Genomic DNA, 11,885 nt, shown 5'->3' with positions numbered 1-11,885 from the left:
CATAGAGCCCAGAGTATGTTTAGATTATTTGCTCTCAAAGCAAACATTTGTAGGACAGACATGGTAAGATTCTGAGAATTTCAGCAAACCCTGAATTCTGCCCAGCCACATTCAAAGGAAGCTTGCGGATGCACTTTTAGTGTAGACCCATTCCTGCTGGTTTGTGATAATCTCACCTATGTCCTATAATCATGCTCCATGTTTCTGTACAAATTATGGGTCCACATCTTGGTAAAAAGAGACATCTGTTAGCAGACGCTGAACCTCAGGTATCAGTTAAATAGCAACTGCTTAATACTGCTAGGGGAAAAGGGATACATTAGCTCCTGAAAGCTTCCACCTTATCTAGCATCCATAGGAAATCTCCCCTGTGCAGATTATGAGTGAACAAGGTTCAACATCTGTCTGACAGCTCCTCATAGAGCCTACTCTCAGAGCTTCTCTCTGGTGTGGTGTTGTGTTGAACAAAGAGGGACACATCCTCTAAGTATGAACTGCTCCTAGATGACTTAGAGGTTGTCACAACTGCCCCCTCCTTAGGATAACATGGTCATATTATGAAAATTCATAGCATTCAGACTGCAAAAATGGGCTCACCAAGCCACATGATCTTTCCTTAAGACCCCTGGGGGGCAATGCACAAGGCCAGATCTGGGCTGAGTTGTTCTTTACCATCAAACTGTCCCTTCTAAGGCAATAAATTTGGAGGCACACACAACACTTCTTTAACTTAGTAGACATTTGCTCTGTTCTCATCCCACTCCTAACAGTGATCAGAACACAGAGATTAAAGGTGGCTTTATCAATAAAGCCCTTGTTATCACACAAAACAGCAATGTGCAGTAGGTATTTGGGCCAGGTAACACAGAGGCTGAATAAGTCCATCACAAGAATCACATTAGACCAATGTCCCTGAAAGAGGGAAACCTTTTCTGCAAGCTGCCAGTAGAACCCCACTCAGGTCTTCATGGCTAAAAATGGATCATGTCCACAGATAAATCTGCCACAGGGGAAGGGAAGGACATCTTCCAATGGCCCCAGGCTACTGATCATTCTCTCCAGGGAGCAGAAAGAGATCTGCCTTCCCTGAGTGCTGTGGAGAGGCTGACATACACTCTGGAGGTCTGTCAGTGGGAGAGCTTCTGTTATAAATCCTCACAGTGACAGAACTCTGATAACATTCACCGTTGGAAAATGCAACTCAGCTCCTGGAAGCTTCCACCATATCGAGCATACATAGGAAATCTCCCCAGTGCAGACTATTGGGTGACCAAGGTTCAACATCTGTCTGAGAGCTCCTCATAAAACCTACTCTCAGAGCTTCTCTCCAGTGTGTGGTGTTGTGTTGAACAAGGAGGGAGTACATTCTCTATATTCCTTTTTCTGGCGTGAATTTTCTGATGCTGAATGAGGGTGGGCCTTCGGCTGAAGGCTTTCCCACATTCATTACACTCATAAGGCCTGTCTGGTTTGTGAACTTCCTGGTGCTGATTCAGATTTGACCTTTGCCTGAAGGTTTTCCCACATTCACTGCACTCAAAAGGTCGTTCACCAGTGTGAAGCCTCTGGTGGTTATTGAGGCTGGAGCTTTTGTTAAAGAATTTCCCACACTCACTACACTGATATGGTCGTTCACCAGTGTGAAGTCTCTGATGGCTATTAAGACTGGAGCTTTGGCTAAACAATTTCCCACATTTGTTGCACTCATAAGGCCGTTCACCAGTGTGAACTCTCTGATGTTTCATGAGGTCAGAGCTTCGGCTGAAGGCTTTCCCACATTCATTACACTCATAAGGCCTGTCTGGTTTGTGAACTTCCTGGTGCTGACTCAGATTTGACCTTTGTCTGAAGGTTTTCCCACATTCACTGCACTCAAAAGGCCGTTCACCAGTGTGAAGCCTCCAGTGGTTATTGAGGCTGAAGCTTTTGTTAAAGAATTTCCCACATTCACTACACTGATATGGTCGTTCACCAGTGTGAAGTCTCCGATGGCTATTAAGACTGGAGCTTTGGCTAAACAATTTCCCACATTCATTGCACTCATAAGGTCGTTCACCAGTATGAACTCTCTGATGTTTCATGAGGTAAGAGCTTCGGCTGAAGGCTTTCCCACATTCACTGCACCTAAAAGGTCGTTCACCAGTGTGAACGGTCTGGTGTTGAATGAGACTAGCAATGTGGCTAAAGAATTTTCCACATTCATTGCACTTAAAAGATCTTTCTCCAGTGTGAACTCTCCAATGTTTAATTAGGCTGGAGTTGCAACGGAAGGATTTTCCACATTCCCTGCATTCATGAGCACGTCTACCAGTGTGAATCCTCTTATGATGAATGAGGTTGGAGCGATGGCTAAAGAATTTCCCACATTCACTGCATTCATATGGCTTTTCTCCAGCATGAACCCTCTTATGTTGAATAAAGTTGGAACTTCGGCTAAAAAATTTCCCACAGTCGCTGCACACATGAGGGCTTTCACCAGTGTGAACTCTCTGATGCTTTATGAGACTGGAGTTTTGGCTAAAGAATTTGCCACATTCGCAGCACTCATAAGATTTTCCTCTGCTGTGAACCCTCTGGTGTTGAATGAGACTGGTAACATGGCTAAAGAATATTCCACATTTGCTGTACTCATAAGGCCTTTCTCCAGCATGGATTCTCTGGTGTTGAACAAGTGTGGATTTGTCACTCAAAAATTCACCGTCCCTGAATTCACAGCTCTTGTTATGTCTTCGCATAGTTTGAGAATCCACTGCACCTTCACTGCTCCTGTGTGACTCCTCCACACTTGGAGTGACATGATGCTGCAGAGAGCCTGATGTGGTTGCAAAGTCCTTCCTGCTATCCCTGCACATGAAAGTCTTCTCTGATGTGTGGTCTCTGAAGGTCTTCGTAGGAGAGGCCCTGCCTTCCTCCCTTCTGACAGACCTGTCTGCATTCTGCTGTGCCTGTTGCTGGAGAGGACTTGCAGCAACCTTGAACCCTCTCCCATTCACCTCACACATGGATGGCTTCTGCCTGGGATATGTTGCCTGGTAGTCTTTCAACTGTAGGCTATACGTGTCACAAGGGTAGGTCTTCTGGGTAGACAGAGCTGCCTTGGAATTCCTGTCCTGTGAAACTCCTTCTACAGAGACACTTTGTTCAGAAGGCAGCTTCTCACCCTCTCTTCCACGGCAAAAATCTGCAAACAGAGCAATGCTAGTGAAGTTCATATAAACTTTGATGAAAACACCCCAGTACATACCCTGGAATGAGTCCATAGAGTTGTTGGTAAGGTGTGAGGCCTCAGGACAAAGTAAAAAATGCTATGCTCTGCTGTCTTATGCTTGACCAAGTCACGAGAGAAGAGAGGACTTATTAGAACCAAGAACAAAAGAATGGGGTACAGTACAGGGTGGAGAGGCCGTATCTCTAACTCACTTCTCTCCAAAGCCTTTCAGCTGAGTCTTCACTGCAGTAAACCTTTGAGGGCTATGCATCAGGCCAGGCCTGGGAAAATCTTATTCCAACTGAGTTTTCAAGCACTTAAAGGAAATATGCATATCTCAGGATTTACAAAATGGAATCCAACACTGGAGAGTGCTACTGAGGAAGCTGTAGCAAGAAGGAGATGTGGAGGCCAGAAAGGTGGGGCCCAGTCAGGGACCCAAAGTCAGAGCAGAGATGCCAAGTGGGCAATAGGGAAGGAAAGGCAGAGATGAGTGCGGCCACTGGCTTTGGTGCTAATGATGAATATAAGAAAAATGGTGGACTATTTTGAACACACTATTGACACCCCATCATCCCCAGCTCCCACTTACCAGAACCAGGCCTGCCATAAGCCCCTCTTGCCATGGCCGTTGTCATATCCACTCTGTCAGGCACCCAGGGCTCTTTCCCCATATTCAGTTGGGCAACTATGTGGGACCTGAAAGATGTAAGTCCTGAGGGAAAGACAAGGAAGGTCAGTGGCCAGCACCTACCTGGGGGAACTAATCCACATCAGATCACAGAAAACTCAATATTACAAAAAGAACACACAGAGGAAGTCTGGCAGGAATATCCAGGGAGCAAGTAGCCACCACACGAGCACTTGGAATTTCTGGCACTCAAGCACAGGAAATGTCAGCAAGGGACAGCAGAACCCAAACCACTGTCAGGGATCTAGACGACCATCCAGGTGAGGAGTGGCCAAATCAGATGGGCTCTACCAGGCTGACTGCTAGGCTCCTTCTGTCTGAACACTTCTCTGCAAGGCTCAGGCAGCAGGTGTGGGGCTGATCGGGGACATGAGGACACTGCACACAGCTCCGCCCTGGAACCCACAACACATGGAATGGAAAGTGGAAGCAGTTCCCATGGTCTGGCTGTGAGAAGGAAAGAGCTGTCCCTTGAGCGAAGGGGACAGGCAGAGACAAGCTCAGGACACCGAGGAGGATATGACGGCCTTACCCAGTGAGGCTGTGAGTGCAAAGTTCTCCAGCATCACATCACAGTAGAGGAGCCTCTGAGCCTCGTCCAGCAGTCCCCACTCCTCCTGAGAGAAGTAAATGGTCACGTCCTCAAAGGTCACACAGCCCTGCCACGATGAGGACATTTCATTCTGTGATCAGTCTCCCTCCTCAGCATGCCCTACCCATCCCCTACTCACCCTCCTCCCTCACCCTGCTCCCCAGCTCCAGGAAGACGCCAGGCCCAGTTCCTGCTTGCTCTTTTCTCCTGCTCCACATGACCACTCTGTCAGCCCACAGATGGCCATGGAGCAGTGGGCACAGGGACACCATCTAAGCTCTGGCCCTGACCTGGAGGGGCTAAACCCCTCTTCAACCCCCTTCCCTAGTACCATCCACATCATGCTTCTCAGGCTCAAACAAAAGGGGGCTCCGTCTTTTCCCCTAATCCCCAGTGTGGATCCCCTCGGCCAAGAGCTCACTCCTGGGTGCGCTTCACTCCTTGAACAACTCTGGACCTCACCACTCCATGCTCGCTGTCACAGCTACCCTGTCCACAGCACAGTCATCTCCATGGACTCCCACATGTCACTCTGCATATGGCACTCAGAGAGTGCTCGACAAATACAACCACGATCCCGTTCTGCCCTGGGCCTTTGGTGTCACCCACTGCCAAAGGTAACCTCACCTCTGCTTCTGAGACCCGACCTGCTCCTGGCTTCAACACGAACCACCCGGAGCACACACAGATGAGGTGTCAGGTGCACTTGGCCCCCTCTGTGTTGTAAATGCCATCCCTTCATTACTCACACTCAAAGCCAATCCCTCTGCTCTTCCTACTCCCATCCACAGTCTAGATCTTGAATGTCCCCCAAAGTCCCATATGTTGAAGACTTGGTCCCCAGCCTGTGATGCTATTGGGAGGGGGTGGAACCTTTAGGAGGTGTGGCCTACTGGAAGGAAATTAGGTCCTTGAAGGGCTCACTGGGATCCCAGCCCCTCCTCTCGCTTTGCTTCCTAGCCATCATGAGCTGAACACACCTTCTCTTCCACAAGTACTACCATGATGGACTATGCATGCACGCTCAAAGCAACAGGGTTAAGCCATGATGGGCTGAAACCTCTAAAACCATGAGATACAACAAACCTTTCTTCCTTTTAAGCTGATTACCCCAGGATTTTGTCACAGCAATGTAAAGCTAACTAATACATCCCATCATCCCACAGCAACAATTGTTGCTGGCAACAATTCCAACTAATTACTTACCCCTGAGCCCATTCCTCAGCTTGACTGAAAATCCCCGGTTCCATTAAGGGTCACTACAAAATTCTGGTAAGAACAAGGGGGTGGATAAGGACAGCCCAAACCTCACTGGAGCATTACTTCTCTGATTACCAAGTCTCAATATCCATCTCCTACCTATGCCCCGAGGAAGATCTGGCCACTTGCCAGATGCTTTTATCCCACACAGCACCCCTTGCCATGACCACCACTCTTCCTCATCCATTTTTGTGATGCCAAACAAGCCAACCCTGATGCCCAAGCAAGATGTCCTACTCTCAGTTCTCCAGCCACAACTTCCTCTTACCAGGATTGTCACCATGAACTGAAGATTCCATCCTCTTAAATCTGCCACCTATCTTCACTCTTGTCGACACATGGATGCCACAATTTGGATGTTTTGCAGAGAGAGAGAGAGAGAGAGAGAGAGAGAGAGAGAGCGCGCCCCCAAACGAGAAAAGCAAGGGCTATTTCTTCAGAGCTGGCTAAACCAAGGGAGTCAGCCTCCATTGCTGAGGGTTTGGCAGAGGCTCAATGGGAGGCAGAACTGGGGGAAAGCATTATAATGGAGAACAGGGAGAGCTGCAGGTATGCCCTGACTGGAGGCAAAGGGCGAGGCTGGCGGATGTTGTTTGTAAGTGGACTCACCAGAAGCAGGGCAGTCTGTATGATGGGGGGAACACATTTGGCTTTTTGTGTTTGGTCCTAAGTTGGACACAGAAACAACAATCACAGTTGTCAATTATTAATCAAGCCTAGACCACACAGGTGACCAACTGTCACTGAAGTTGTTATTTAATTAGCTGGACTATCACTAGAGATGGCAATCTGGCTTCCTGCAAGTCTGACTTGCAGCAGGCTGGCCTCCTGGGGTGTGTATGAACATGAGGGGGTGGTTTCCTGGGCAGGTTTCGGGACAGAGTGCCACTTTTACATATGGTCTGGCCATGGTTCAGTTTGCATATTGTTCTCATGCCCTTAATTAACACCTCCCCCACCCCAGAACATATATTATCCATCCACTCTTCAAATCCACTCAGAATCTCAGGAACATCAGAGATTCAACATGGCTAAAACCTAACCTATTTCCACCAAAAATTCCCACTAGAACCAACCTCCTCTCTCAGTTAACAGATCATCCATCCTTCCTGCAGCTAAAACCCAGAACCATGGTGTCATTTGTCCTCCTTCTCACCTGCCCATCAGAAAGTCTGCTCAGCAGATCCAGAATCCACCTGCAGTTCTTCTACTGACCTGGACTACTGCAGTGGGCTACTCCTTGGCCTGCCTGATGTCCATCCTCACCACACATTCAAGTTTCCATTCTGCATCCACAGGGAGTCTGGTTAAGATCCAAGTCCTACCACCTTCATCTGCCCCAGTCCGGCTGGGAAAAATAACGGAGAGGTGACAAGCAACTTGAAGGTTGAAACAAGAACTACTTTATTGTGAGTGAACTCATCTGGAACTGAGCGAGAACTCAAAGTAGCGGGCACCCAAGGTAGCAGGAGCCACTTCTCTGCAGGACAGCAGAGGTACATATACCCAACTAATTGCACACAGCTTAACTCAATTAACATCACCTAGATACAGCAGTCAGCCAATAAGGAACCCTGGTCATCTTAATGGCTTGCTGGCCTTGCTTCACAAACCACTCCTCCTGGCAAACTGCCAGGCGCCATCTTGACTTGATTTGCATCCCCAACATTTATCCTCTGCTCTAAATCCTCCGGGGCTCCCAGCACCTACTGGGTGGGCGGCCCGGTTCCAGCAGACACAGAAGCAGTAACCTCACATTTCCTGGCTCCCAACTCACTGCACACAAATACACACACACTGACCCTCACAAACACTTGTACATGCAGGTTCCTGTGCGCAGAAAACCTTCTCCCTCACCCTTCAGAGTGCGGAAATGGAAACTGCTCTATGTAATTCCTGGCCTGCATTCCAGGACCCTAAGCCTGGAATGATGTTCCCTGCGTCCCCAGGATTCTCTGACTCAAGCAGGGAGAGGAGCGCCAGGACCAAGAGGGTGGGGATCCCACCACAGACGGTCTGAAGACCACCTACTCACCTGCCCGGGGTCCATCAACGCCGCCACAGCCATCGAGGCCTGGGAAAGGTCAGAGGCAGGTGACAGAGGTGGCTCTCCGGGACTCATCCCCACCGCCACCTATCCTGCCAGGCCCGGGTGAGACAGGACCCCGGGCTGAGGGTGGCGCTGCCGCCCCCAGTGGCCCCTCCCTAAGCCGTGTAAAGGCGCATGCGGCCCAGGCCGCCGCTGCGGGTGCGGAGAGCGCGCGGACCTCCAGACCCCGGCGGACACCCCAGTTCCAGGGGGTCCCGGCTGGTGCAAAGGCGGGACTGAGGGTCCGAGATTCCGCGTCCTTCCTGCACGATCCGGAAAAGCCCCCCGGGCAGGGTCAGCGGCTAGGCCCCACGTTCCCACCCGAACCAGGGTCTCCGGCTGCGGGGACTCAGAGCCGCCACCGGGAAATGACTCGCCGGACTGTCGCGCAGGAAGTTCCGGCCTCCGCGGCCAGAAGTAAAGTCGCTCTCCTGCAGCCGGTGGCCGGGCGCCAGCCGCCGATGCACCAGCCGAGTCCCAGGACCCGGTCTCTGTTCAGCACGCGACCCAGCAGCGGGGGCGGGGCCTGGGCGGGGCCCGGGGCGGCTCCGCCCCCTCCGCCGGGCCGTCCTGAGTTTTCCTCTTAAAGGGACCGTTCCCAGCGCTAGGTCATGCCCGGGAAGGATCCCGCACCCGTCCTGCCGGTGTAGGTATTGGTGAGCCCTTCACCCCTCACTCAGGGATCAAGATTCACATTGAAAACTGAAGTTAATACCTGACTGGATTTAATATTAGAATTTAATATTAGAATATTAATTTAATATTAGAATATTAAATGTTCTAATTCAGTTCTTCTCAAACCAGGCATTGGCATCGCCTGGGAATTTGTTGAAATGCAAGTTGGAGACAATAACCCAAACTTAAGGACTCCGGAATTCTAGGAATGGGGTTCAACTTTCAATGCCTTAACAAGCCATCTGGGGCAATCAAGCAATCTTTGCTCCAATTTGAGAACAGGGACTCTCTAAAATCCAGTATATAAAATGGGGAAAATAACACTACTCACATCTAATGGGTAACAGGATGCATGGAAGGTACATGGTTTCTGCTTTATATAAAAGTTACTGCTATCATTATCATCATCATCATCATCATCATCATCATCATCATCCCAGGACTCACAAACAGGGCTGTGAAAGGGCAGTAAGAGACCCTTCTCAGCAAGATCATTTAGGGTATTTGTCAAAATATAAAATACAATGCTCTCTGACTCAGTAAATACATGAAGGCATAAGGTTGTATCCCTTGGGTCCTTTCATATTATTTTCTCATTCTTCTTTTATGAGATGCATTTATTTTTTTATTTTTAAATTGATTTTAAAATGGCCTGTGTTTATTATGTACAGGATGATATTTTGGAAATAAGCATTGCAGAATGGCTGAATAGAGCTAACTGGCATATGCATTACCTCTAAGAAACAGGAGCTTTTGGCTTCATACAGTCACTCTAAATGGGTGCTGAAAAGGGGCCACCCTGCCATGTTGTTGTACAAAGGACCATCTTATAGAGGTTCAGGAGAGGAACTTACATTGCCTGGGCCTTATCTAGCACCCTAACCATCCTGGTGTCCCATTAGCTTCACCTCCTAATACGTGCCAGATTGTCCCCTTCTCACCACCTCCAACACTACCACCCTGGGCCAGTTCACTGTTAATGTACTCCTGAACAGGGGAGTGGACACCTCCCTGGGACCCCACATTAATTCTTGTGTTCTTCATACAGCATCCAGAGTCAGATTGAATCAGATCATGTCACTGGTTAAATGTCGCAGTCTGGCTGGGCACAAATCACGAGCCACTCACAGCTTTGTAGATTCAAACAGCAACTCTTTATTCCCGAACTCACATCGGCCTTCTACAAACACATTCTGGGGAAATCCACGTTCTCTGCCCAAATCCACCACACCTCTGGGCTTCTGTCTCCCAAATATATTCTGAATCCCGTGAGAACTCAAGGGGAACTCAGGCAGCAGGATATGCCCTATTCTAAACGGGGAACGCCCTAAACTCAGATTATCCTAAACCGGGAACACCCTAAACACGGATCCGCCCTGGTCCTTGAGCAAGGTCACCTTACATGCAATGTCGCTGCAAAATGTCCTATTTCCACGAGTCCTTCCACTAAAGAAACATGGGGGTACGCTGGCAAGGAAATTGTCATATCTACTTGGCTGATGGCTCCCAGCAGTTAAAACCCTTCCTTGGCCTCCAAACAGAGGTAGAATAAATCCAGATTTCTCATTGTGATCCACAAAGCCCTGTGATCTGGCCCTGCTCTTTCCTCTCTCCCTTCTGGACACACTGTTGTTCACCTGAACCCTGCAATAAACTAAGTTGTCACCTGCCTCTGCATCTTGGCATGTCCTGTCCTTTGTTTTCTCTTTGAAACCATCTGTTCAGGCATCAAATCACCTCATTTCCTGTCTATTCACCTCATTACTGCTCTATATCCCCTATGGTACAATTTAATTTTTTTTATCTTTGTTCTTATCTTATTTTGTGTTGCTATAACAAAATACACTAGGCTAGGTACTTTACAAAGAAACAGATTTATTTGGCTCATAAAACAGGTGCTGGAAAATCCAAATAGCATGATATTAGCATCTGGCAAGGGACTACCTGACAGTGTCCCAAAGGGAAGCAGGCCATGTGCAGAAGGGGCCAACCACATGGGGTGGCCTTGCTTTATAACAACCTACTCTGTCTCGAGAACTAATTCACACTTGTGAGACCCAACCTACTCAAGAAGATCAACACTAATCCTTCCTAAGGTTGGTACCCACATGACTAGTCATCTTCCACTGGGCTCCACCTCTTTAAGATCTACCACCTCTCTTTACCATTACGATGAGGACCAAGCTTCCAACTCCTGAACCTTTGGGGAACCAATCATGTGCAACTGTAGCACCGCTTTTAACCTGAGGACACTGAGGCCCAGGGAGAAGTGGCATTCATGAGGCCATTCAGCTGGTAACCGTCATAATTCACTCAGCTAGAATCACAGTTTATCCCCAGAGTATAAATTCTTTCCCATTAGACCACTCTTTGCCCTCTGCACCTGCCCTTCCATACCCAAGTTCCGATTCTCCTGTCCTTTGTGTTTCTGAAGGCCACGGGATTCAGTCCTAGTGGAAGTGCTGATTCCCTGCGCCTTTATGAGTGTTGCCCACACTACACAGTGAGTTCCCGCCCTGCTCAAGGCCAGGCCCCATGCTCTGCCCCCATGTGTTCCAGCTCCCTTCAGTGTGCCCAGGACACAGCATATGCCCATGTGTGCGAACAAAGGGGTCTCCCGTGATTCTTGTCCATTGTACCAGCAAGTGCCCAGCAGATCCCTTCAACCAAAGACCGAACAACAGATGGGGAGAACTAGGTGATAAGTCTTTTGTCCTGTGGGCATCTCACTTCTGCTTTCAGGACAAGTGTGAGCCCAGTTCTCTACATGGGAAGTTTTATTTCCAGATCTGGAAGTTCCTGTTGTAAAAGGAACATCCAGATCTGGAAATAAAGACCTTAGGCTAAGAACCGTGGTGCTTCAAGAGAGGGCTTTCTTGGACTCTCTCAAACCCAGGTATCAGCAACTGGCATAGTAGTAGGTACTGGGTTGACAGTGAATGAGGACAGCGCAGGCCGCGGTTCCCAAAAGATAATTCCCTTCTCAAAAAAATAGAAAACTATACACACTTGCCGCAGTCTGGCTGGGCACAAAATCACGAGCCACTCACAGCTTTGTAGATAGATTCAAACAACAATTCTTTATTCCCGATCTCACACCAGCCTTCTACAAACACGTTCTGGGGAAATCCACGTTCTCTGCCCAAATCCACCTCCACTGGGCTTCTGTCTCCCAAAAATACTGTCTGAATCCCCTGAGAACTCAAGAGGAACTCAGGCAGCAGGATACGCCCTATTCCCAGCAGGAATAATCTTAAACCTGGAACTACCCTAAACCCGGATTGTCCTAAACCGGGAACGCCCTAAACACGGATCCGCCCTGGTCCTTGAGCAAGGTCACCTTCCAGGAGTCCTTCCACTAAGCAACATG

The 11,885-nt window shown here is 48.8% G+C and overlaps 1 protein-coding gene across 4 annotated transcripts; it reads right to left on the bottom strand.

The window, feature by feature from the left end:
• Nucleotides 1-794: 794 nt before the first annotated feature.
• Nucleotides 795-8,188, bottom strand: Znf792 (zinc finger protein 792). 4 transcript variants are annotated; one of them, XM_077105697.1, is made up of 6 exons: nucleotides 7,787-8,188; nucleotides 6,020-7,099; nucleotides 5,698-5,760; nucleotides 4,432-4,558; nucleotides 3,801-3,923; nucleotides 795-3,181 (listed from the first exon to the last, which is right to left on the bottom strand). In XM_077105697.1, exons 3-6 carry the CDS (start codon nucleotides 5,707-5,709, stop codon nucleotides 1,278-1,280), a joined length of 2,166 nt encoding a protein of 721 aa, XP_076961812.1. In that variant the 5' UTR covers nucleotides 5,710-5,760; nucleotides 6,020-7,099; nucleotides 7,787-8,188; the 3' UTR covers nucleotides 795-1,277. The 4 variants fall into 4 exon arrangements, with proteins under 4 accessions (XP_076961812.1, XP_076961811.1, XP_076693764.2 ...); XM_077105696.1 differs by lacking the exon at nucleotides 5,698-5,760; XM_076837649.2 differs by lacking the exons at nucleotides 5,698-5,760; nucleotides 6,020-7,099.
• Between the last annotated feature and the right edge of the window lie 3,697 nt (nucleotides 8,189-11,885).

Source organism: Callospermophilus lateralis, chromosome 18 (genome assembly GCF_048772815.1).
Source record: "Callospermophilus lateralis isolate mCalLat2 chromosome 18, mCalLat2.hap1, whole genome shotgun sequence".
Classification (NCBI taxonomy): Eukaryota; Metazoa; Chordata; class Mammalia; order Rodentia; family Sciuridae; genus Callospermophilus; species Callospermophilus lateralis.
The sequence above is the reverse complement of the archived record's forward strand: the minus strand, read 5'-3'. Positions and strand labels throughout refer to the sequence as shown.